Here is a 23218-nt window from a genome sequence, read left to right as displayed (position 1 = left end):
GGGCAAAACATTGTCCTTGCACAGTGACTATGCGGGCCCTGGCTTTAGCAGAAATTGAGATGTTTGGGCAGAACTTACTCTGCTGCTGTTAGAGTTCTCTAGTGATAGGTACAAATTATATTTCTCAGTGCAGGAAGGCTCAAGTTCATCCTGCCTAACTGAGATTCCAAGACCTAGGCATCTCCAGGGCCCATTTAGCCTAATACCACTTTCTACTGACCATAGAGAAAATGACCTATGCTAGCTGTCTTTGTTAGGTGAGACAAATACTGACCCAGTGCAGTGCCTCAGATCCTTGAGTGCAGGACTGGCTGGAGAAATAAAACACTGTATCTTATGAACAAGATATTCAAAGACCTCTGTTTCCTTCTGAAGTTTCCTTCTGAAAATCCAAATTCCAGCTATGGAATTGGGAGATATAGCAGGAGGGAAGTGCTAGGGGCAGACACTGTTTCAGATAAATGTGAGGGCCCTACTTCCATGGGCTTAGTGGGGCTGGAGGGATCCTGTTCCTTCCTTACATAGTCTATAGGATGTGTTCTCCATCTCTGCAAGCAGAACTGCAAGGCAAAGTTTTCCCTTCTCTCTTCTAGCTGGGCAGTTCAGCCCAAGTGCAAGGGCCTGTTCTATGTTTGGACTTCAGTCAGTTCCTGAAGGTAGGGGTGGGGTGGGGAAAAAGCCATATCTGAATCCTGCTGCCTCTTCCCAGGCACATTCCAGATGTAAACATGCCTAGATTTCTTATTTGATCTCAATTTGTAATTCGCTAGGGGGAAATGAGGGGAGTCCAGAACTGAGAGCCCGGACTGGAAGAAAGCAAAATCTGCCACAAGCATCCATCTACCTGTCTCAGTAACAGGAGAGAAGGGAAAATTTCTGTTCAATGGAAGGAAGAAATGGAGTGCTGCTAAAAGCCTTGCTAAACTTAGGGAGTCGTTTGCTACCTTTCAGCTCCTGTTTACTCTTTAATTTGACAATGCTCCACTCTGCTAGCACGATTTCTTCAATGTGACAAGGCTTTGTAAAACCTACTTAATCCAACACAGAAATGTTTTATGCAGTTTCATCCAGAACAGTGCTATTTCAGTTGATTTAAATGAGAAAGTTAAATCTCAGTCTAGACGGAGTGCTCTCTAGCTCCCGTGAATCTTGCACCCGGCAAGATGTATCATCTGTGAATATGTTTCTCATTTTCCAGACAAGCCCAGGGGATCTACATCTCCCAGTAAAATTCCTGTCTGCACTAAATTGCCTTTTAGTGGTGATTTATACCTCAATAAAATGTATCACGAGAAGGAGAAAATGTTTAATTGTATAACTGACGTGACTTATGCAAGGCATGTTTTTTTGGTGGTTATTTTGCACTTTTCTTTAAAAGGGATATAAAGACCCCTGACTTTCATTTACAGTGGAACTAGTAAAAGGTCAGAAAAAATAAATGCAGTGGAGAACAATGAGTAAACCTTAAACTAGTGTGGCTTCTGGAAAGGACCTTGGTTAGGAAATTCACTAAAAAATACAAAGGTGTTCAGGCTGGATTTGGAATCCTAAGGGATCCTCAAAGAAGAAACCTTGTGAAGAATCCTTTCCCCCTAACAAACTGAGCCTGAAAGCAGAACCTGAAGTTGAGGCTTTTTGACTTGCACCTGATTCTGGATGTTCTAAAATGTTTCTATTCTTAAAGGAGTTGCAGTGGCAAGTGGAGGAATCTTTTATGTTGTTCACAAAATCAAGAATTTTGTGTACTTGTTTGGGTGTCTTTTTTGTTTTGTTTTTCCATCCAGAATCTCTTTGAAAGTTGTATTGTGGCTTTCTTTTAAAATAGATAGCTTAGGGGTGAATATAGTGCCAGAACATCATTTGTGAGACACAAGCTTTGGGGCATGTGAGCCTGTCTTCAGGTCTCTGCTGTAAGGCTTCTGCTTGCAACCTTGTCTTGCCAGCAACAGGTGTTTGGGTGGCAGCTGAAGCATGTTGTTCAAGCAGCATGCGTGAGATGAGAAGGCTCCAATACAATTAGAAAAGGGTTCATTACTGGGAGACTGGCATGATTTACTTAACTTATGTCATAAGTGTGCTTCCTTATCTCTTCTATTGTGTGTGTAATAATGTAGCTTTGGAGCCTGTTCTTTGAGGTGTGAAAGTTAAGGGGAAAAGTGAAGCCTGTTGTTCAGCTCCAATTTGGTCTCATTACTGGTCCAAATGTTTATTATATAGTATAAGAGTGTTGACATGTGCTTCAATCTGCATGAACATGACCCTTGCCTCAAGAGCTGTCTAGACTTCAAAAGCTGGATAGTAGGTGCCTGGTAACACGTAGTTACTCAGGCACAGACATGCCTATGTATTTACATATTAGTCACAGTGACAGAGCGAAGGAATACTTCGTAAGTGTGTAGGCCAGCATAGCAATCTTATCTCGTTGTTATCTGTTGTCTCAGCCTACATGCCTTACTGTAGTGTTGTCTTCTGCATGGTAACTCATCCTCCATGAACTGACAAATAGGGAGAGCTATGTCAGGAACTCGGCGAGATTCTAAGTAGTGAAATCTGGGCCTTCTAAAAACATTTTATGCCTTTCCAGTTTTCTCATTGTCAGCAGAATATATTAAATTCTTCCTACTGACATCTGGAAATTTCCCTGTAATGTGAGAACTGATCAGCTCAGTTTTCAAAAGTTTCCTCTTACACAGCAATGGACAAAAAGTGACATCTTCATACTTGAACACTGTACCTGCTGACACAGTGGGCTGCATGAATCCATTGAGATGCTGTTTACTACTGAGACTTCTTTAGCAAAAAAAAGTCACTCTGGAAATGCGTTCAGCAAAGATGCATTTACTCAAATCCTTACAGCTTTATTCCCTACCCAAAATACTAGTTCTTGCTAGCTTTTGAACTAAGGCGGGATGCAGCCAAGCCTAACAATGAGAAGCCTGAATTCTGAGTGCTGTGGGTGTTTGGTCTGCGTTTAAGAAAGAGAGTATTTTCTTGCTGAACTTCATGAAAAGAAAGGCAATTAAGTTTCTGTTAAAATGGCTTTTGACTATGTAGAAAGGGAAACTTACCATTATCCAGTGTTTTTCTGGCTTCCACCTACGGTATGTTAATCTAAGGAACACAGGAGCTTTGTGTATTGGCGATAGCTATCTCCGTAGGAAATCCAGCATTGTGGTAAACCCACTGATTTTTTGCCTTTCCCAATTGTAGGATTTTTTTTTTACTTCCTGGATTTTCTTGTTCCAAATATTTCTTCATAGACATAAGCACTTTCTTTCTCTGAAAGAAAAAAAAAAAATGCAGATGAACAAAGAAGGAAAATGTCTTTCCATTGACTTTACTGTCCTGCCAATCCAAACAGTTCTGTGCAGTACAGGGTTTCCCTGCACAGTTCTCCTGATGAGGCACAAGACTGACCTCAGGGAAAAACTGATCCTCTCTAAGATAGATTTAAATAACTGTGCCACCGTCAGTAATATATGTGTTTAATCAGTGACACGACCTTTTTATATCCCTGTTGAGGGCTGAGGAATTTTGGCAGGTACCATAAATGGATGCACGCTGCATGGCCTTACTTTACTGTTCCCAGTGCATTTATCAGGAAGCCGATATCCAAAATTGCTCAATAGCTCTGGAATGTTTATTCCAGCAGTTCCTTCATCTTCAGGTCTGCAGCCTAATGTTGCAGCTTTGTTTTGGTGAACCAAAAGGTCAGATAGACCTCATCCAGAACAAAAGCAGCTTCTTTGGGCTTCACTGAACAGGCTCTGAGAGAAATGCAGCCAGTAAATCAAAGCACAACCAATCCACAATCATGGGTTGAAAATACAATATTTTATGGGTTTGAGTAGCTTAGATTCTTTTTTAATACTTTTGTTCTTAATATTGAGATAATGCCTAGAAGCTAGACCACCATCTGGAATAAGCAAACGTAAAATAAAGGCTGATCTGTATACTGAAGTTCATTAACTTAGCTTTAAACTGGCCAATACTACTTTCAGAAGTCATTGGGGGGGGGGGGGCTTTTTTTTTTTTTTTAATCTCTTTGTTTTCAGCAACTTAAACATAACATTTGCTGAGGCCCTGTCCTTATTCAGCTAATGAACGCAACTATGATGCAGGGAATCTGCCTTCTGACCACTCAGGTATATAAATGACTAAACTGATAACCAGTTCTTTGATAGGGATTTTTTGAGACACTTACTGTGACAAAAAGACCTGAACTGCATGAAAAGCATATGAACTGCCAGGAAATAGCTGAGCAAGCTTGTGAGAGAGCTCTGAGTTAAAAGAATGGGGAGGATCTGTGCCATGTGCGAAGGGCAAGAAGTTTTAGATGGGCTCAGTGTATGGCTGCAGTGAGCCATAACGTAATTCTTTCAGCGTGTGACACAGGGTGATCTTGGAGTTGTTTGGCTTTGGGATCTCTTCCCTTTGCCAGGGTAGTCAGTATGAAGGAAACCTTGAGAATGGAGTACATCCGCTCTTTGAAGAGCTTTTGAAGACCTCAGTAACTTTCACTTCTTTTGCTTGCAAATCCAGAAAAGTGGTTGTCTCTAAGGACTGGTTTTCTTAACTTGTTAGGGGATTTTCTAGGGTATGACAGAGGCTCCAGAATTTCAGCAGGCCTTTTCTATCCCCCAGTTGTAGCATGCAGAAAACCCAGAAAGCATGGCTTTTCCCCCCTGCATTTTTCTAGGCAGCACTAATGTCTCATGCAAAACTATAGAGGACAGAAAAGTACAAAAGGGAGAAATGACTGCCTTCTAAAATATGTTCACATCAGTACACAAACACATCTTCCCCCCCCACCCCCCAAAAATGGACTTACAACAGAGGCACTGAGTTAGCTGCTGGATCTTTCAGCTGATGGAGAGACTGCTAGTAAAAGTCACACAGCAGTCTCATTTCTCTGCTCACAATAAATGAGAAAAACTGGTGTCCTGGCAAGGATTTTTTCTGTCTGTCTGGGTCTTAAGTACAGAAGCAGTGCTTCCCAGAGAAGAAAAAATTGATATTTTTGTGTGAATAGCAGCCAGCTGCTGTTTTTTTTTCCCTCTGGCTTCTAAAACATACATTCAACACACTCAACACAATTTCTCACCCCTTGTCCAACTTGCTGTGGATTCAAAGAGCAGTACAAAATTTTTCCCTATATATTGAACACAGTGAGTTTCTGGAGAGAAGAAGCAGTCAGAGACATCTTGTTGCACCTAGCCCACTGTATTAGCTGAATATTCATCCAGAGCAGTGATAAAACATTGTGCCAAAGATCTTGGAAAGATGGGGACAATTTCAGGGAGACTCTTTGTGAAAGCAGTGTGTGCTGCCTCACTGCAGGACCACTGATGTTGGCCTTGATTAGTTCATTTCTTTCTAGACTCCCTGTTTCGTGGAAGCTTTAGCAACCCCTTTGGCTCCCCTGCCCCTATAGCACTGTATACTATTTGTGTTTTTTTCCTCTCAGAATGGCGAACAGGAAAATTATTTCCCTCTCTCTTCCTGTGAGGCCAGCTTTTCTTCTGCAAGATGCTAGCCTTGGGGAAGAGCAGTCCATACTTTTCTTGTCTCCCATTGTGAAAGTTTAAAACAGCTCATGGCTGCTCAAGACTTCTTGCTCTGGCTGAGCGCATGCATCTCCTGTGCCCTGGGAGATGTGCTGATGCTGCTGGGCCTTGTGTAGGTGTGGGCAACTGTATGGCTTAACTGTAAAGTGCAATTATATCATTGCAGTAATGCCAGTGTAATTCACTTGCAGAAAGAAGAGTACGCTTCAAGCTGTTTTTTGAGCTATATCTGAAGCAACGACTCTTGAGTGCAGTAGAACAAGCGAGGCATTTGATCCAAGCAATGTCCCTGCTTTCCTGAGATTCAGCAGTGGTCAGTACTGACCTGCTGGTGTGTACTCAGCCCAGGAAAGACCACGTGGCTGGGGAGGTGGAAGAAGTTGCTAGCTGAGGGATCCCTGCAACAGTACAGCAGTACAGATAGTCTTCTGCTAAATGCATGAAGTAAGAGTCTGCAGTCTGTTGGCATGTTTATTCCTCTGATAGTATGCTCTTTTCACTGCCAAGAGAAGGGCATGAAATCTGCTTATGAAATCCATACAGTATTCATCCCCGTCGCTTAGTTAAGGGAGTAAAATTGTTTTCATGTGAAGCAAAATCCTATAAACTGAAAGGCTGCAGAATACTTGAGCTTTCACCTAGCACTTAACTTCATAGCTTAGGCAACCAAGTAGCATTCCAGAAATAAACTGGGGTTTTTCAAATGACTGTTTTGGGATTATTACCTTTATATTTCAATTAGTAAATTCAGTTCCTGCAGTCCAGTCTGAGGCATACAGAAAACATTTGCTTTACCAAATGGTACGAAGAACAAAATCACCCTTCTATGATCCGTGTGGTTTAGAAGGGTAAATCATGGTATTAGTAGATTGATTGAAAGACAGATCCAACTAAATTCTTCAAAAGGTGAGATGGGGGGGGCAACTTATCAGCTGTGTTTAACGAAGAAAGGCAAACATAAAATCTTAGGCCTCTCTGCACTAAAGGAGGACAACATTGTACTGAAATGGCTAACTGCTGCTCCATATACTGCATGATTACACTTTGTACCCTTTCATAGCACTGAGCAAAGAAAATAAGGTGCAACTCACATGCCCTCCAGATCTGCCATAAGGCGTTTTTTTCTTTCTTGCATAATGAACAGGCGCTCTGTGCTTTTGCTTCACAAACAGATTATTTATTGCTTGATGCTGAATTCCCCTTTTATGTGCTGTATTATTTCACTAGAGTATTTCAAAAGTTGCTCTTTCAGTTTTTTTTCTGCCTTTCTAGCACTCAAAAATGCTTCTGTTTATGCTGAATGAAGCTCTACAGGAAGTCATTAGTTCCTAATTATGAGAACGATCTGAGGGACAGGCTACTACTCAGTCGTTGTGGCCTAAACACATAACGGTAGGAGAGCAAACACTGGTACAAAGATGTGAAATGACTTGTATGAGACCTGGACAGAAAATCGGTTGTGGCATTAGAAACAGTGTCCAAGTTTCTTGTGTCACAGGAGAGTCTTTGCCAGCTCACATACACCAGGCAGGGTTTCCAGAACCCCAGAAAACAGCCACTGTTGTTGCTGGAAGTAACCATCCAACATTCTCCATGCAAGGAGGAACTTGTTGGAAGAGTTCTCCTTGGTAAGATGCATAAATAGAGAGGAAAAAAGTGTTAGGAGGTAGAGACAAAGTGAGCTGGGAGAAGTTAGAAACAAGGATAGATGGCTGATGTGTAAGCCTTCATTAATGAGTGTTTGGTTTCACTTTTCTGAAAGTGAGTGGGAGCTGTGAGATTGCAATAGCTCATGAAGTAAGTTAAAACTAAACTACCAGAGTAGTTACGGCATCCATAGTTATCTACAGTTAAAGCTGCCTGATGCTTCTCACTAGAAGATCATGTGTGAGAGTGTTTACACTTCTGCCAGACTTTGACCAGGTGGGCTGATATTTTCAGAGTCAAGCCACAGGCAAAGGTCCCCGTAGTTGCCTGAAAAGGTCCTGAAGTGAGAGCCACACCTGCTGTTGTGCAAGACAGACTTCACCAGTAGCTGTGCTGATCAGCAAGGTGGAATAGGAGTGCTTTAACCACCACACTTAAACCATAAATATTTAATCTATTAAGCAATCTGGAAGGTTAATGGTTGAGGAGCATTACCCCAGAGATCGTTCCCCTCCAGGGCTTGGAACAGCACTCCGGGCTATGTTTTCTTTCTCTGTAGCTAGCTTCAAAACCTCAGGAAATTGTCTGTCTCTTCTCTTCCTGGCAGGAGAACTGTCACAGGAATAAAGACTTGCTGTTGCTATGAGTTATCGCATTAGGTCTAGTAGAGAGGTTTGTGTGTTTTGTGTAAATACTGAATCCTGCTTGCTCAAGAAAGTCCATTTCACAAGTGAAAGTCTGTGCCAGCATATTTCTCCGAAAGTATTAGGAGACTGATGTTAAAAGCATCCCATTAAGGTTGCTTGATTAGGGTCTTTTTTAAAACTAGTAAATGCCAAAATCAAGGTAGCCTGTATGACCTTTACTTAAGGTTAAATTGCTTAAATCATACACAAAAAATTTATCACTCAGCTGTAATGATTCCCTTTCTGTTTCCTTTTCACTCTGCATGGCCTCAGGCTTCATCTAGTATATACAGTATATCAGCTTCAGTACTGAACTAAAAAATTAACTTCTGCTTGACTATTTGGTAGTGTTCTCACTGCAAATGTCCACACAATGCTTATCTGCCCAGTGATAAGTGATATTTTAATAGAGCAGAGAAGCACAGAGAAAAGAAGTTAGTTCAGTGTAGGACTCGCTTCACCTACCATCAGGCATCTGGTCTGAGTCACTTGTCTATGAATGGAAAAAGATGTCTCTGAAATACAGTTGATCCTATTCTAAAGCTGATGCTTAGAATATATGGGTGAATTCACCCTCTGGAAGTGCTTGCCTCATAGGAGGAGCTTAGCTGACTGCTTTGCAGATTTGCCATTGGCAAGTTAATTAACTGGAGTTCTCTATGAACTCCCTGTAGAGTTCTCTATAACCTCCACTGATGTGAGGTGTCTCATGAGACATCTGCAACTTTTGTTTTGGAATTGCAACTTTTCAATAACCTTTTTTCCTTGGGAACCAGAACTAAAATTGGAAGGAAGCATTGTTTTGAAATTAAATAGAAAATCTTGTTTTCCTCCGATCCCCAGTCTAAATCTAACTTTCCACAATTCTTTTTTTTGGGGTAGGGGGAGAAGGAACAAGGGGGAGTAAACTGTCAAATGAAAAACCTTGCAGTCCAGAACATTGCTTTTCATTTCCTCTGAGAACAGTTTTTACTTTAAATTTTAGATACCTATGTTCTCAAATGTTTGTTTTGAAAATTGTAAAGGTAAATATTTGGATTTCTGAAAACATTTGCTGACAACTACCTTCTGACTTTGACTCAGCTTTGCTTACTGGTTTATTTAACTGGAAACTAGATTTGTTTTAAGATGAATGCTAACGGTTAAGTTGAAAAAACCTTTTTACTGGTACATAACTTTTTTTTTAATAGTACTTGATTAATTTGAAGTATAGCTATTTTGACTTACTGTTGTGCATGCTTACCGCTTCAGCAAAGTAGGCCGAAAAATGTTTCAGTGTTATTAATTGGAAATAGAGGAATAAGAAGTATCTATTTTCAAAGCCTGGGGTTAAATTAGGTAACCCAAACTTTGGAACAAACTTAGGAACTGTGCAATAGTGGTACGGATGGAATCTGAGATTATGGAAACAGGTTTTTTTAAACAAGAGATCGTAATTTTTCTTTCAACAAATTGCATTTACTACTTCAGAAGCACTTTACAGCTTCTACAACAAATAAAGTAGAGGCCTTCTAGAAAAGATTCTTATTACAGCACAGTCACTGGCTAACACCTAAAGTACCTGCACTGAATGAGACAGGATTTATGAGGAGAAGTAGTGTGCAACACAATGCATATGGTGAAGACTAAAGCTGAGAACAAAGTACCTGGCTTTGTAACTACAGTATTCTTTTAATTTGTAATCATTTTTAATGGCTAGGAATGCTGGACTGAGATGTGTCAAGGGGGAGGGATGGAGAGTGTGCATGTGTATATATACATATATATGTGTATACACAAACACACATATATATACATATATACACGTATATAAAAAAAAATTTAACAGAATATATTGGTCTAAAACCCATGCTCAGTTGTTCTTCCTCCTCATCCAAACTGTAGTCTGTCTACACTGAGCGAATTGAGTTAGGAAGGAACAGGGCCTTCTCAGTCTTCCCTAGAGGCAGAGGTGAGCAGACTGCTGCAAAACCCTGTAGCAGCATCTCCATACGGCAATGCCTGAGGCAGACAGGCTGGGTCATGGAAACTCCCTTGCAGTGGAGCTTCATTTCCTTCAACAAGGGCGGACAACAGTTTTGGTGGCTTCCTGTGTTAGTTAGTCTCACTAATTCACAGAAGACAAAGGGGCAACACACATGCTGCTAATATAAGGTGCTCCGTTGTGGTGGTAGATCCCATGAGCATGCTGCCTGCGTTCCCTGAGGCATGTAAGTGAAAGGAAATCAAGGGATTAGTTTTCTAGCCTTTTGCTTCCAGAGGTGGTTTAAACTTATTTGCATTTCAGAATGAGACGAGCGTGGAGGTCCCAGCCTCATGCCACGTGTTGTGCGGCAGAGCAGAGGCTGTCGGTGCTCTGTAAACAGCACGCTCTATAGCTCCCAGGCCCTCGAATCAGCTCTGAGCAAACTGTGCTGGACCGTGTTGTTAAGTAACGCTAGTTCAATATTCAGGAAAAACAAGCTCTGCTGAGCCTTGGGAGCTTCTGGCAGCTTATTTCCCTCCTGTTACAGAACAATAGATGTTTGAGCATTGGCAATTACAACAGATGTGAGCAAGCTCTGAAATCCACTTCTACACTTTGCCATTTCCTGAACTTTCAGATAGAAGCTGTTGCTTTGCATTCTCAACGAATCTGCAAATAGTGAGCAATTTTAAAGAGATTCATAGGTATTGAATATTACCTTGCTAAGTGGTCAGTGTTCACTGGGACATGTCACTTTTTTCAGACACACCACTTTGGGAGGCACAAGTTGGTAGTGAAAAGCTGGGGGCACATCTCAGCTAGGGTTCAAACCTGTACTCTTGCTGAATGAGATGCCTTGGGAAGATTATTACACCTATACACATACTTGCTCCTAAGCAAATCTGCAGACTCGCCATATCTCATCCACAGTGCAGTAAGCAAGACATTTGCCACCCACCAAGTCTTTAACAGTGGAGTAGGAGGTAAGCCATAAGAAACAGCAGGTAACAATGAACAGCAGGCAAAGTAGATATGGGTTAATGTAAAAGCAGAACAGCAGGCAAAGTAGATATGGGTTAATGTAAAAGCAGAGTAAGTGATATAGTTAAAAGCCAGAAGAAAATAGAGGTTAGGCTGTCCTGTCAGAAGTGTATGTTTCGGCAGGAATCCACATGTTCTAATTTCAGTGAAGAATTAGTCACAGGTAACAAAGAGCCTCAGAAGTGAAGTAACTCCTGTAGCTGTTGCCTCCCAGAGTCACTTCTTTCCCACATGCAATGAGCTCCCATGATGTCTGTTGGTGGGCAGACAAACATCAGCCCAGTACCTTCTGGAGGCCCTGGCTCACAAGCTCGATTTAGCAGGGACCAGCTTGGTCCTGGGCAATAAATGAGCAATAAAAGTTGACTTGACACCAAAGAGCAACTGCAGGCACTCATAGGGTTCTGCTAGACAATTCTTAGAGTAATGGTATCCCACCTTTTATGAGCATTTGGGTTTGTAAAGTAGGATGGAAACACTCTGTACCTGGTATCCATGACATATAGTCAGTATGCCTGAGGAAGTGATCATCAGAAACTACTGTTCCTGATACAAACACAACTCAGAATTACAGCTCTAATCTTCCACCTGACTGTTTGCTAGCGCACGCTTGCCCTAAGCAACACCAAAGGCAGGAGAAAAGGTTGCAGGCCAGTAGCTCTCTGGCTTCAGAGCTGATGCTAAAAAAGTTGTTGGTGGTTGTTGGTAGTGTCTTTTTTGTCTCCTTCCCCTTGAGTTGACCATTATGAATAAGCCATTCTGAGGTAAGACAGAACATCAAACATTTAAAACTATCCCATATGGAGGTTCAAGCTTGACTCAAAGTTCCTCTCAGGTCTAGCTGCAGCAGCTGATGACGTTACCACTCTTGCTGCTCTGCCTGACCTCTTGGCTAGAAGTTACTGCCATTGTGGCAAGCATGACAAGAGAAGTAACTTGTTCCCTCTTCCCTTACTACAGCTCTTGGTCTTGTGCCCCAGCACCAGCTGAGGTCCAAGCTGGTTTGAAGGGGGATGCTGGACTCTGAGCTGTGTAGCTGACACTTCCCACCTGCCAGCCCCTGGTGAGTCAGGAAAATGCTTTACAGCAACTGAATTAATAGGGATTGCACATTTCTTCTGACTTTGCCTCGTCTACTTTGCTGATTTTTATGTTATGGAAGGTGAAATAGCTGCTATGCAGAACTCTCCCCAGCTCTCAAAGGCATCCACTTAGTCGTCTGAGTTCAAAAGTCATGTGTTAGGAGATTTGACTTAGATCTAGCCCGTTGTCCTACCTTAAAGCCTTTACACTCTGTTAAACTCTTGTCGACCTCCTGGTCCATTAACTTCCCATATTATGGCTTTGCCTTTTCACAGTTCCTGGTTCTTATCTGTCTTCTCTCATATCCTATGCCCAAGGAGGGATGGGGTGACTTAGTGCCAGCTACACTTAGGGAATTTCTCATCTGCCTGCTTAAGGTGACTGGCGGTCACTCTGTGGAGGCAAAAACACTGAGTGTGTACTCTAAACAAGAACTGTAACAGAAACAAGCAAAGCCACAGGATAGCATCCAAATAAAAAAAAATTATGATGTGTTTTGAATGAGTAATTACCAATTGCATTCCTTCAGGAACTGTTTTTACGATTGCTATTGAAAGTCTGTGCAACTTGTACTTTTTCAGCAGTGATATAACATGTCATTGAGTTAGGGGTTGTAAATGTTGTTTGGACTCAGCAGAGGAAGACATAGTCTAGTTAAATAGTTTGGTTGTAAGATGCTGAGATGTGTTGTAGTCTTGTCTGACATGAGCTTTCTAGGGGAAGAAGCATAAAACTAGAACTATAAAGTGATGTGAAAACTGTCATGGTTGGCATGATAATGATTAATCTCATTACTGCCACAATTTGGTTTTTAAATTAGGTGCTGAGGCTCTCTTTACCATGTGAGGTGAGTTAGGTACCTCAGAATGGATGTTCTGTTTTTGGCGTTGTATAAAATTTGCTCTGAGGCTCTAGCCAAAGTGTTAGGGCACTTGTGGGAGGAGAGACTAGAATTACAGCCAGTTAATTATTAAGAGTTGAAAACAAAACAGGCGAGTACTCCCTTCTTATTTCCCCACAAGACTTTACATCTAAGTGGTTTCACAATCTTTATAAGAGGTGCGAGATGGGTGATCAAGTGAGACAGAGGAACAGAATTAAACATTGGTTTTCTTATATAGCAGCTGAGCTGTAGGGTAAGAAGAGACCACAGCTTCCATCAGTTATGTTTTATGCAAACCTGTGAGTAATAGCTCTAGTTCTCTACTAAACTGGGCCTTTTGAGAAAAGTAGGCAAATTAAGTCTTAGTCTGTGGATCCCCTCAGATCTGAACATGAGCAAGGCAGCAGGCCGTTCAGCTCTTAACATTGCTAGCCGAGATGTTTGCCACCCCTGCTTCACACAAAAATGCTTGCCGTAATGAAAGGGCATGTTATATGCATGGTGAGCAAGGGTTTTGGCCATCAAAGTCTGTCTTCCAAACACCATGCATTCCCATGGAATAGCTATGTTTGATCGTGTGCCCTATACCTATATTCAGGCTCCCTTGGCTGTTACGAATGATTTTCCATATGAGGTGAAGAGACTTGCTGGACTAGCTGAAAAAGTATATATACTAAAAAATATATACTTTTTTTATTAAAACCAAATGTGTTTATGTGAAAGGTGGGATTTACCTAAGTGGATATATATTTAAATATACATAGTTAAGTTTCAGTTGTCAATTTTGTTTGAAGCCCTGTAAATAGTTCCTCATCCAATTATGTGCTATAAGATATGCATATGACAGTTGAAGATTATCTTGGATATGCTTTCCTCTCAGTGCCAATCATTTTTTGCTTCAGCAGTATCAATTCATTTCATTTCATGCTTATTCTCCCCTTGTTTACTTGCAGCACTATCAAATAGTCAGAATTCTTACTGCTGAAAAATTGCCAAAGGATAATTACTTTCAGCATTGGTATAAACCCAAAAACACTGCTGGTAACTTGTTAAACCATTGGGTTTTCGTTTTTTTTTTTTCTTTCTCTGTCAATCACAGCAAGTTACATCCCTAGCTAAACATCTTGCTAGCATACCAGTTGCAGTTATTGAAGCCCAAATGTGTATGTTTGGTCTGCTAACAAAAAGAAGAGCATACCACTTGGCAGAAAATGCTTCTCAAAGTTCAGCAAGTCTCTGACATTTTTATGCGCACACGCACACATGCACAAAATTTTAAGTGCTGGAAGCTGTTTTCCTTAAACAATAATGAAAAACATTTGTTTTTCACTGCTGTTGCAAGGAAGCTCTATGGCTTAGGCGCCAGATGAGCTCATGGCAGATAGATAGGGAGGCGAGCATGCGGGGCACCCTGAACCCACACCAGGAGGCACACTGTGTTTCTTAAGTGCTGGGTTAATTCACACTGTAATAAAACATTGCACATTAGGCAGCTGAACAACCCAGGCAAATTACTATGGTATTCATAGTTTTCTCATGTACAAAAGCAACTTTTGAGACTCTCATGCTCCAGCAACTCTGCTGCAGAATACACCACCTCTAGGAGGCTGTATGAGGAACTAGCAGCCAGCCCTGAGTTGGGCTTATTCCAGGGGAATTTAGCTCGTGAGAACTACTGACCTCTACAACGTGGGCCCAGGAATGCTCTCATTTACACAAGTGCAAATCTGGAATCACTCAGAAGAGCTCGGTTTTCAAAACAGATTATTTCACTTGCTATGAAGTCAACAAATGCAACTTGTGTACTATAGGTACATGATAGTGGAGTGTAAGAGCTAAGGCCAGGGATGTGCCAAATAAGTCTGACCAGGAGCTGGGTGTCCTCAGCTCCTCTCATAGGAAAGGACTGCTGCTTTTACCTGATGTATTCAGGACCATACACAGCTGCATGATTTTAAGAACTGTTATCTGAGCTACTGCATGTATTGGTCTGGTCTTTGGGCCAGTCAGACTAAACTAGAACAATAATTTATGTGAGGAAGTGTTATTTTATGCACTGGGTTTTATGGATACAAATAGATCTGAACAGATTGATTTCATTTCACTATAGGAGAGTTGCAGAAAAATAATTTCAGCAGAACAAAATGTCATGTCTTCATTGCAAATAGATCAACACGAAAGTCACCTGTCAGACCACTGCGGAGTGTTATGGTTTTCATCTTCCAGAGATCTGTCTTTGGAAACAATGTGTTCAGCTGCTATTAAGACTGATTTCAAAGGAAAAATATTGGTAGCAAATGAAGAGAACAGGTGGCAATGTTGCCTGTCAGCTGCTGTGGCTGCACCTGTGTAAATGGGATTGCTCTTACATGCAACAGAAGGGCAGTGGGTCTAAAACCCACTGTGTTGGTGACTTGCATGTCCTAAAACTAAATTATGCCAGCAGCACTGGAATTAACAAAAGAATTGACAAAAACTGTGATAATCTCAGAAGCTTCCATGTACCTTAATGCCCTTACAAGACAAGCCATCATGTGCTGTGGATAATAGAAGCTACATGTGCTAAATGGCAGCTGGTAAAGTGGTGCTGACTAGTCCACTGGTTGCTGACAAGCAAAAAGTGTAGGATCCAATTTCCAACCTGCCTTTCCCATACTCTTTTCCATCCACCTGCCAGTTTTCACAGCACTTGCAGGGGGTATAACTGTGCAAACTCCACCCTCAAATTTGTCAATGGAGTCAAATCTTGGAGGAGAGGACATGGTTAGGATGGGCAGACAGCCCATTTGGAAAATAGTCTAGGAAGTGATTAACACTTGAATAGATGGGAATATGGTACCTGCCTGATGGCCCTGGTAGCACTCAGAGATATGTGCAGGGAGCAAATAGAAGTTCAAGGCCAGCAGAAAGCAGTTTCAGTATGTCTGCTTTGGTTTGTCACTGGTCGTGAATTCACAGTTGCCTGTAAGCATTATTTTGTTGGCCAGATGACGGGGGAGGAGGAGATTCTGCATTCAAAGAAGTATTGTGGCAAGTCATTTTTCTGTGTTGTTGGAACGTGCTTTCCTAAGCATGGAAGCAGGGAGGTCAGAGGAGGCTCCTCCTGCTTTTGCAAGAGCAGTAAGTTTCAGTTTACAAAACAGTTTCCCTGGGACACAAATACAAGGCATTTGACAGCCCTGTTAAAGAGCAGTTGTTTGGGAATGTTTCTCACCAAATCATTTTTCTAATAAATAAATAAATAAAAAAAGTTACTTTGTCTAAAACTAATAGTTTTGCTTAGAATTAGTAATTTTAAAACAATCCTATTACTAAAATTTTCAGAAAAAGATTGGCTTTGAATTTAAGTCTCATTGTGACATTTTTGAGAGGAAAAACTCTGGCTCAAAATTAACTTTGTTTTGACATTTGGCCTAAGTTTAAAAACCCCGAAAAAAGAGGAAAATCCAAGTATTCTGAAATGATCAAAGCTTTCTTTTTTTTTTTTTTAAAGAAAAAAGTACCCTCATGACTTTTTTGTTGCTGTTAAGATTTTCAGTTTTTGAAAATTTGGATTTTTGTTTGGAATAATTCTTCCAAAGTCTCAACTATTTCCCCCATGTGGGAGGACTGTTTCTAGCCCAGTATATTACTAGACTTAATTGTAAAACTGTCCTTCACAACAGACAACCTTAAAAATATTGTTTGTGGAGAGAAGGAAATATGACTCAATCAGCCTTTCTGAGTGGAATTACTTAGACCAGAGGCCTTTTCCGCACAATATTGTAGGTATCTGTTTTTTCTTTGATGCTTACCAGAAAGCATTCTTCAAGGAAAACAGACTAAAGCCTCTGAACAGAGCTATACAGAGAAGTGAGACATGCTATGCAGTGAATTGCAGTTTACAGTGTAAGCACATATCTGGGAATGGACAAAATGAAAACTGAGTTCTGGACCTCATTTAGCTCTGCCCCCAACCCTGTCTGCGCTGCTTTCTTCTCGTGACTCTTTTCCCCTCCAGCCTTTTCAGAAATTACCACCCTGCAGTGAGGAAGCACAACTGCCTTGAAGAACGTAACATGAAGTGACCCTGCCATAATAGCTGTGGCCAAACCCTCTTGCACCCCACTAAGAAGTGAGAAGAAACAGCTGGAGATATTTTTCCCCCAAAGCATGCCTGTCAGAAGGGTGGAGCATCTTTGAGCTCTCCCGTGATGGATGTGAGCCTTTTCAGGTAGGCTGCAGTGCCAGCAGCATCCCATACTTCAAGGGTTTTCCAGCAATCTGGAATTGCAGGTGAAGCTGAAACCATTCCCCTCCCCTGCCTGCCATTTGTACCCAGCTACCCCTAATGTTGCCTGGTCTGCAGGCAATGCTCAGCGTGCCAGGCTTCTCGCTGGTGGATGGTCTGTTACAAAGCCTTTGCAGTGGGGAGGGAAGGGCAGGAGCAGCCTCCTCTGCCATCCTCCCTCCAGAAGGACACTTTCAAGAACTTTTCTCTCTGTCCTTTGTTTTGCTCCTTCATTTCCCTTATCTTTCCCTCCTTCACACTTTTATTCTTTCCCTTTTTATCTCTTCTCTTCCTGCCCCCTTTCCACCCCCAGCTTTCTGCTGCTTTTGTGTTTTGAGTGCCTGTGGCTCAATGAGGACAGTTGCAGCCTAGGCCTTGGTGTGAACGGAGCCTGAGCAAGTCAATCTGTCATTGCAATCACAGGCTTTTTTAATTATTTTTTTGTTCAGTATCAAACCTCTTAAGTTTCCAACTTAAAGCTTTGAAGGGGTATCTTGGAGGTGAGGGGCACAGCAGTGGAATGGCTGGGACATCCCAGAGGACATGCTGTGAGAGCACAATGCAGACTGGGTTGAAGAAGTTTAAATTATAATGCTCTGGTGCTTTCACTGATGTTTTTTCTCAGACGGGCGGTTATTATCAACCTTCTCAGCATGATGGCCCCTTATCCACATCAAAAAAAAAGTCCTATAAATCACGAGTCTCAAATTTACTATAAAAAGGAGTTAAGAAAAAAAGTGGATACAGCAATGGGAGAGAAGCTGACCTTGAAAAGGTAAGAATGTATGAGGAATTACAACCCCTTGCAGTGAGAAAATGGTAGCTGTAAAGATGGGACTTTTGAGGGCCAGGATAACAGCTCCTCCTTCACAGCTCCTTCCTTGGACTTGGCATTGCCACAAGCCACCATGTGGGCAAAGACTAATAAGCAGTGGTGGATCTGTAAATATAACAGCAGGTAAGCTCACTCGTGGGCACGCATCGCTAGTCAGGTAAACATACTGCTTAAATTAGGAGTGAGTAAACCCCACTTATCTAGCTATGTCCTTCACTGTACTTCTGCAGGTGACACCTTCTCTACTCCCTAGCCATCTGCTCTCTCTCTGCTCCTCTGAGGCTGACCAGAGAGGTCCCTTCCAGCAGGCTGGTGTGCCTTCTGCTTCTTGATAAACACTCTTATGTCAGAAAGCATGACTCCATGCAAGTTTTCGCTGCTCCTGAGCAGCTCTCCCGTTGTGATAGTTATTGCTGCTCTTCCTGCTTGTGTTCATCAAGGGGGAAATACCAGGGTGGGTGTGGGAGAAGTGGCATATTCCTGATTAGGAGGAAGAAGGCAGGGTGGAGACCAAGTTTTTGTGCAAGGCCTCCTCCTAAAAGCCCCTTAATCTTCTTCTATCACAATCTCTGGTGCCTCACATTTAATTCCAGGAAGTCTCTAACTCACACCTAGTTTCCTAAGTATTGACATCAGCAAATTATAGCACTTAAACCCTAGCGCTGCAGAGCCTCTGGAAACCTTGAGGTGGTCTTTGCTGCTTTGACTCCAGAGCCAGCCAAGTCATAGTGGGTCACCTCCCAGAAAGTAGCTTTTGGGTTTAGCTTGGGGATGGTCTTATCTGAAAGAATAAATCATTGTGGAATGGCTGCATGCTGCAAATACTGTTTCGTGTTGCTTTAAACTTGAAAACTAGAATATTCAGAACCAACACTAAAAATTTGTTCCACTTTCAAAGCTGAGCATCAGGGAGCCATTCCTTAAATAGGGCATGTCTGTCCTCTGAGCACAGATGTGCTTATAGCATAGTTATTGCCAGCATTTTCCCTTCCTCATGCTTCCCACATCAAATGTACTGCTTCCTAGGCATCTGTCTTTACCCTTTAGAGTTGGTGCAAAGGGTAGCGGCTGTTCCCACTGCTGCTCCCCCGTACTTTTTTTTTAATACAGGTGGCAATAACATGATACAAATTGCTTTTAACCTTAATGGCTAAAGCTTGCCACACAAGTGATCCTGTTTTTTGTTGGAGGTGATAAATTGGACACGACTTTAGAGCAGATGAAATGTTAGACAAAATACGTTTGTCAAAGACACTTCAGCATATCAGTTACTTTCCTGTGGCATGCAAGTAATAAGTCAGTTCTTAAAACCCTCCATCTGGATTTGGAAGGTCACCTGAGTTCCTGTTGCATGAATTTAGAAACAAGGTAGTGTGAGGTAGCAATACTAGCCCATATATGATGAATTTATAGATAGCACCAATTTATCATTTAGGAAATTGGAAACAGCAGCTGACTCCAGCTTGGAATTTAGGATACTGTTTTTTACTAATCCATCATACTGGGCTAAGGCAGGGACATTCCTATCATTCAGTATCATTTTACATAGGCAGCCAATCCCAAATTATCACAGCCTTATCCCTTCTTTAAATAGACAGCGTGAGCTGGGCAAACCCAGGATAATGGCAATGCCCAGAGACACACCAAGCACAAATCAACATCTGAAGGTCATGCTTCCCCTCCATCACCTTCAGTGGCTGCATTGGTCTCCTTCGCTACTGGGAACCTCCAGGGTGAGCCACAGAGATGTTATATCATGTGGAAACCATCCTCTCCAAGGGAGAGGTTATATCCTGGATGAGCCAGAAGAAATCAAGAGTTGAGATGTTTACAGAGGAGAGCATTTTCTTTCTGTGATGCTTCTACCACCTTTCCCTGCCCTAAGTAAACCCAATGCTACTTTCAGAGTAAGAAACTGAGGAAGGATGGTAGTGGGATTATGCTCTTGTTATTAGTTGCATGTACCACAACAATGTCGGAGATCTGTCGGATTAGGCATTTTTGTTTTAGGCACTGTGCAAAGCATAACGAAGACATGGTTTGAGGTGACAGCTATCACTTCAAATAAACCTAGTAAGATATTGAAATGAGAAATGTTAAATTCCACTTGAACTTCCAGAGACAGTGCTTTCATTCTGTTGGCCAAATAAGGGCAAAGGTGAAAGTTCTGAGTTTTCAACTTTTTTTTGTTGGTTGGGTTTTTTGTTTGTTTCTTTTAAAGCAAGCCTAGTCGTGCATGTCGGGGAGAAGAGGGGCAGGGGTATCTCCTTTGAAATTTTATTTTTAATCCTGTGGAGGAGTCAGCATGTGGAGGAAGTTAGAATGGCCAAGTCAAAACTGCAAAAGTTTCTACTGTGGTCTGAGAAAAATATATTCCCATTGGTGCACCCTTATATTCCTCATATTTCAGACAGCACCAAGGATTGGAAAATAATTAGGGCAGGCATTAAGACATTTAAGCCACGCCAGACAGCTAAGTCAAATAAGGCAAAGGTGGAAAGGTTGACTCAAATAATTATAGATCAGGCAATAAGCTGATAAGAACATGGGTTCTGGGACAAATCATGGGAAGGCTGATATGGAATTGCAATCAGGAAGGAGTTAGAGAAGGGTAATAAAATTGATGCTGGCTAATCAGCACACTTTCTAAGTAACTACAAATGGGAATCATTCAAAAAGGATATTTCTGACAGATACCAAAGGACTCATTTTTGGGCCCAATGCTATTTAGTCACTTGGTTTATGACTTGAGAGCCAATGCCAAATTTCAGCAAGCAAAGATGATGGCACAACCATTGATGAAGTCATAAAGGACAATGTCAAGGACAAAGCTGTTCTTCGGGGTCATCTGGATTGTCTGGTAAATTGATTTCATCCAAACAGCGTGTGTTTACATCTTCAGCAAAATTCAAGGTACCTACAGATCAAAAATATACTTTGTAGTCACGCCATATAGACTGAGAGATTGTGTTTTGGAAACCAGTGACTCAGGCTTGTTGCTGTGATGGATAATCAGCTAAACATGTGCTCCCCATGTGATACAGTACACCTGAAAGCAAATGCTATTATCTCAGATTAGAGCAGATTGCTGAGTAAAGGTTAAGGAGGTGATACTTCCCTGTGCACAGCATTAATGAGACTGTTACTAGAATACTCAGTCTGCTTCTGATGTTTACACTCTTAAAAGGATGTTGACAGATGGGCAGAGAACAGCTTGGCAGAACAGTGCATAGGTTTAACTGTGCCTTCTAATGAGAGACAAGAGAAGGTAAATCAATTTAGTTAGTCAAATAGGAGACTTGATATTCTCACCCAACACCTTTTAGCAAGGAGATATTTAATAATAGAGAACTATCCAGGGACTAGCAAGATTTAATGTTTAGATGCTGAAAGCAGAAAATGGGCAACTAAATATGCCTTTTGCTTTCAGTGTCAGCAATTAACTGCTTAACTCAGGATGTGGGAATAGTCTATCATACAAAATCTGTAAGTCAGCATTGAATCTTTTTAGAAAAGATGAGATCCTGGTAAACACGAGTTTTTGGATATGAGGCACAAGTGTTGTGGTAAAATACTATGGCTGGTATTATTCAAGCAGGTCAGACTAAGTGCATTTACTGGTTTTAGTGGCTCTAGACAGAATGGTGATTTTTCTCACATAATTTTAGCAGGTTTGAGTAAAAACACAGAATGCCTGGAAATAATCAAATGTTTAACTGTTGATGGAGATGATATAGGAGAACTTGGTTTGGTCTGAGCTTTACAAGTAGAACTTGCAGAGCAGACAGAAGTCATCTTCTAGCTTACAAACTCAGAGTGAAGCTACCAGGAATGCTGTCACTAACTATCAGTGACTACCATTCACTGGAGGAGCTTAATTTAATTCTAACTCAGCTCAGTTCCTGGTGCAAGTTAAAGCAGGCAGAGTCTCCCTCCTCTTAATGTAGTGCTGCTTCCCTATGGTCCCTGAAGGCAGGGTGTCCTGCACTCCAGAGCTGTATCACATGAGGAAACCCAGGAGAAGGGGCACTGTGGTGGTTCTGTGGTAGCAACATGAGCGTCTTATGGCAGGCAGGTCTGGCTTTACAGGTACTTTATGCTACTCTAGTGATTAAATCCACTGGAGAGAGAGTAAGCCAGAATTCAGGTGAGTATCTCAAATCTGTTCAAAACACAAATGAGGATAAAATCAGTATCATCGCCCTGTTGCTTCACGACTACCAATTATTTTCACAGTTCTACTCCCAGGTTGTTCCTATGGATTTTGTTGTTGTGGTGGTGGTTTTAAACACTCCAAATACTAAATAATGGTGAAGCTTTTTGATTGTGGTTGCTGAGATGAAGGAAGTCTTTCAGCAGAGCAGTCACAGTTCCCAGTACAGAGATAAACATCAGTATAACTCTTCTGTGAGTCTATGAGGCACTGAATATTTATTGTGTCAATTTGCAATTGGATTTCAAATTTGGCATATTATCAGAATATAAACCATGTAGAATATATAAGCAGCCAAACCTTTAAAAAAAAAAAAAAAAAAAAAAAAAAAAAAAAAGCCAAATTCACACCTAAGCTCAGGGATGTAAAATTGATCTAGATGGGGATCTTATAGGTTGCAAAGTAGATTGACATATTACGATTATGAAAGACAGATGGGAAGAGAAATTTGATTCCCTTTCTGCTACTTGCTGAGGAAGATGAAAAGTTCTGTGCATAAATACATTAAAGACTGAGGTAATGGATATATTGTAGTTATGGCTGGCAATATATGTATCTCAGATTCACTTAGAAATCACATGTCACATATACACAGGAAGGTGTAAACCAGGATGAACTTCCTGGTCTGCCATGAGATCTGAATCCTGGTTTCAGGACAGTGATAGTCATCTGGCAGTGAAAGTGCTGGACTATACCTGTGCAAAGAAAGAATTGCATAGTCCTGTGCTTTTTTCCTATGTAGATGTAGTAGCAACACAAATATTAGATATTTTGCTGCACTCAGATGCAAGAGGAGGTAGTTAAATGCTAGGCAGCATATACAGCCTGAAGAACTATTCCCTGACATCTTGAGGGAATATCCTGCAGGGTGAGTGGTAGAGCCATGCAGGCAAATCTGACAGGCAGGCTAGCAGGCACAGCTACTTTCACACCTGTCTTCTCAACATGGTTTATATGAAGTAACTGCACTTTGGAGAGTGATGTGGGGTGAGGGGGAAGTAGGAGTGGGGGGCACAGGGAGGCTAAT

General features: G+C 41.5%; 1 protein-coding gene across 1 annotated transcript in view; it reads right to left on the bottom strand.

The window, feature by feature from the left end:
* The window catches only part of NEDD9 (neural precursor cell expressed, developmentally down-regulated 9), a 108149-nt gene that overhangs the window by 72661 nt on the left and 12270 nt on the right, over positions 1-23218 (bottom strand). Inside the window, exon 2 of the mRNA XM_026104778.2 lies at positions 3069-3279. Coding sequence (XP_025960563.1) covers positions 3069-3071 — 3 coding nt within the window. The 5' untranslated portion in view covers positions 3072-3279. The remainder of the gene's footprint in view (positions 1-3068; positions 3280-23218) is intronic.

This window comes from Dromaius novaehollandiae, chromosome 2 (assembly GCF_036370855.1).
Source record: "Dromaius novaehollandiae isolate bDroNov1 chromosome 2, bDroNov1.hap1, whole genome shotgun sequence".
Classification (NCBI taxonomy): Eukaryota; Metazoa; Chordata; class Aves; order Casuariiformes; family Dromaiidae; genus Dromaius; species Dromaius novaehollandiae.
The sequence above is the reverse complement of the archived record's forward strand: the minus strand, read 5'-3'. Positions and strand labels throughout refer to the sequence as shown.